Consider the following 4016-nt stretch of genomic DNA (forward strand, 5'->3'; position numbering starts at 1 on the left):
TGGAATTACATTACAATAACACGAAAGCAAGAGACCAAACATAAATCGAGTTTTCCTGCCAGAAGGGCATGATTAGGAGGGTGGCACAAGTAATGAATCTACATGCACATTGATTTGACAATATGATGATTTGAGGCAACAAGTCAATGCCCAAAATTACCATCACAAATTTTAGGCAGGCAAACTTCATGACAGGTTAAGCAATTCAGAAATGAGGAGAGGGCAAGTGTCCGATGAACCATTAGATAATAGAGTACGCAAATGAGTACCAGGTATCAAACAGTACAAGGACACCAAAACAATCGGCTGGTCTCTATTTTCAGCAGCAAAAAGAACTTAGAGCAAGCCCTTCGCTGTAGCATCAACTAGAAGATACTATATCCAATATCTGGCCGCTTTACTTCTTCTCTTCCTTCTCTGCCTCAGCGGCCTTCTTCTGGCGGGCACCAAGGTGCTTCTTGTTCATCCTCTCAAGGCGGATCTTGCCATAGGCTGCGAACGACTTCATCTCATCGCTGACCTTCACAACCTCAACCGAGCGCTTCTCACCACGAGTAATAGGCATGTAGTCACCCTGGACCTGGGTGGCGCTGGCAAGCTCCTCGGGAGTAGAGTCACCAGCCTGCAATGGATGTTGATGATCAGGGATCAGATCATAACTCATAAGCAGTCAGGACAATGCCTTCAAGAGAGGATACATTCAGGAAATAGATTCTAGCCCAAGTCAAAAAAAAAAAAGGAAACAGATTCTAGCCATACCTTGACCTTGCGAGCACGCCTTGGGAAGATAACCAGCTTGGCCTTGTATGTCTTCAGCCTCTGGACATTAGCCTGAAGTCCCTCAAGTGATTTGTTCTTGCGGCGGTGATCCACAGAAATGCCAATGGTTGGAGCAAGCTTCTTCGGAATGCCCACAGCCTGCAATCAGAACATAATAACTTTAAGCAACATAGACAGTAACTGATGAAAAGAGTGGCCCATCAGCAATCAACTAGATGATGGAGAGGATAATAATGGAGAGGATAATAACTGAGAAAATTAGCCTGTAGCATCACAGCTGAAATAAAACTGACATGGAAGGAAATTATTCCACGCAACTACAAAAATTTGCAAACATCTGTAGACCTGCCATGATGCAAAAGAACACATATACCTTACAGAGCAAGCAAGAAAACCAGAAGTTGACACAAAAATAACTTATGCTATGCATAAGGCATACAAAACAGCAGCAAATTATTTGAAAGTAGAACCATTAAAAGAAACAAGGAGATTCATGGAAAAAAATGGCTCAAGAACAACTCAGATGGAAGGCAAGAACAATGAACAAATGTATCACCTTCAGCTCCTCAAGAGTAAAGCCTCTGCCAGCCCTTGACTTCATGTTATACTTGAGAGTCTGGCATTGGACAATGGGGCGAAGAGGTCCAGCAGTTGGGCGTGGGAATATCTTCGCAGCCTTCTTTTGACGAGCTGTGTACACAACATAGCAGGGTTGAATTATAAAGCTGTCAGTTAGTATGAGAGATATAAAAATAAAAATAATACATAATAACAAGCTGCCAGTAATGACACATCAGAGTAACAATTATCTAGTAAAATAAGTTTTTTTTATTTTGATTCATTCATGATAGCATAATAGTAAATCAGTGTACCACAAATCACATAATCACATACATGCAAAGCTTAACCTCTTAAAATCTCACAGCATCATGATTGGTGCTAGATATAGCCTGAACTAACAAACTAATTAATTAACATAACAGACATAACATGGAAACACAAATAAGTAGCTATGATCCTCCCTGTTGCAAGGTGCAGGTGTTATGAGGGTCAAGGAAAGCTACTGTTTTCAGGATGACAAACTACACATTCAAGGGTTTCTAGTGCTTCAATACGCATACCAAACTGTATCTTTAACTGTACCTTTAGCAACCAATACAAGACCAAATGTAATAAACTGCAAGCAACTAACGATAGCTCAGATTGTCTATCAATTACAATGAGACTATTGCATTGTACAGGACAAGACAAACTATTTATTGCTAGGCCAATACTTCTGAACTGCATCTAGAGCCTAGCGTATCATCAGTTGATTGCATAGATTGCATACATAACATGCGACCCTGATAAGAGTTCGATTCAGTTCTTGTGACAGTAAAAAAGGAGAGATTGCACTCAAAACGTGATAAAATGGAGGTTAAAATGGAGGGAAGAAGCGATGAGCTCACCAATGCGGCGCCTCTGCTTGCGGGCGGGCTGGTTGAACCATGTCTTGACATAGTTCTGCCAGTGCTTCTTGAAGTGCCCGTTGGGGATAATGTTGTTGTGCTTCACCATTTCGCCCTCTTCTTGTCCTACCTACCTGCACAATGACACAACCACACCATCAGCAAGGGCGAACAACAACAACATAGCCTTTTTTCCCAAGCAAGTTGGGGTAGGCTAGAGATGAAACCCGAAAGAAATAAGTTCAAGGTTCAGGCACATTGATAGCTAGTCTCTAAGCACTCCTATCCAAAGCTATCTCTTTAGAGATATTCCAATCCTTAAGGTCTCTCTTAACCAACTCATCCCACGTCAGTTTAGGTCTACCTCTACCCCTCTTTACATTATCGACCCGCTCAAGAACCCCATTACGCACCGGCGCCTCAGGAGGCCAGCAAGGGCGAACAACAAACAGGAAAAATCAATGAACCACCATCACAGCTCCATCCCCATTTGCACCACAGCAGAATCTCCGATGAATTGCAAAACCACGACGCATGGTCACTGCACACAAACAACTGCACCCAGTGGTGGATCCTGGACTAAAATCTACCTGTGGTGAATCTACCACTACTACTATGTATACTTTATTGAAAAGGCAAGTGTAGATACAAAACAATTGGAAATAACATTGCAAAAGTGGAACCTAGAAAACAAAAAAAAAATGAGTCCCAAGTATCATAACCTATTGATCATAAACAGGAAATAATTATGGACATAGAATAGTAATTGAGCATACCACTAAGCACTGATTGCAGCTAGGGGACCGAAATTGCACTATAGAATCTCATCAAGACCATAATTACGATTCATTGAATAAAAGAGCGGATCTAAAAACTACATCTAAAAAATCAAGCATGTCTACATGCTGCATATGAATATACGATATTTACCCAGAAATCGTACAAAATATTCTATTTTGCAGCCATTATCCCATTCTAACGAATCAATTCTAACTGCAATAGCTCTGTCTTCAATGCGTCTAGCACTCGCGGCTGGAAGATGCAGCTGGGTAGAACTGGTACGGGGGTGCTCACCGGTGGCCAGGTCTGACCGCACCACGCTCACCTACGCATCTAGAGGGCAACCCACAACCACCGATCGACGAACAACACGTAGATGCCGCGCAGCAAGATCAGCGCGCGCATTGGCTCGACCCCAACCCACCCGCAGCATGGAACGTAGGGGTAGGAGGGAGGCGGTAAGCAATCGAGCGGGCGAGCGTACCTGAGAAGGAGACGCGACGGCGGCGAAAGGAGCGGCGGCGGACCAGTCTGAGGTGGAGGGAGGGGTTTGGGGTTAGGGTTGGGTACTAAATAGTGGGGCGGGGCGCCGGGCGCCGGGCGCTGGGCGCGCTTGGACGGCTGAGATATGTGCCACCTATTGCGATAAATAATTGATTCGTCGCCTGAAGCATGCTCAGCTCGTGGGCCACGGAAGGTTAGCCGGCCCAATGGTGTATGGACCGTCCGCCGCTGTCCACATCGGTCCGTGAATCCATGGTATCTTTAAAAGATTTTTTTTCCCACCTTCCAGTTAAATTCGCGCAAACATCTACTTGACGATCCGTCGCGCCAGCGACGGAGCGCGGGACCCCTGCGGCCCAGCAGGCCAACGCGGGCCCAGGTAGCCTCCGGCCTGCGCGACTACAAACCGTCCATGTTCCTCCTCTGTTTTTCCCATTTAGAGCATAACCTTCGGCCTCCTGCGGCAATGCGGCGGAGACGAATTGGGGAGGCGATTTTCGCTCG

General features: G+C 45.0%; 1 protein-coding gene across 1 annotated transcript; it reads right to left on the reverse strand.

Annotated features, from left to right (window-relative positions):
* Nucleotides 1–202: 202 nt before the first annotated feature.
* Nucleotides 203–3621, reverse strand: LOC120706915 (60S ribosomal protein L13-2-like). The gene is made up of 5 exons (XM_039991669.1): nucleotides 3493–3621; nucleotides 2229–2362; nucleotides 1337–1470; nucleotides 760–918; nucleotides 203–622 (listed from the first exon to the last, which is right to left on the reverse strand). Exons 2-5 carry the CDS (start codon nucleotides 2335–2337, stop codon nucleotides 398–400), a joined length of 627 nt encoding a protein of 208 aa, XP_039847603.1. The 5' UTR covers nucleotides 2338–2362; nucleotides 3493–3621; the 3' UTR covers nucleotides 203–397.
* Between the last annotated feature and the right edge of the window lie 395 nt (nucleotides 3622–4016).

The sequence above is a fragment of the Panicum virgatum genome, chromosome 5K, assembly GCF_016808335.1.
Source record: "Panicum virgatum strain AP13 chromosome 5K, P.virgatum_v5, whole genome shotgun sequence".
Lineage (NCBI taxonomy): Eukaryota > Viridiplantae > Streptophyta > Magnoliopsida > Poales > Poaceae > Panicum > Panicum virgatum.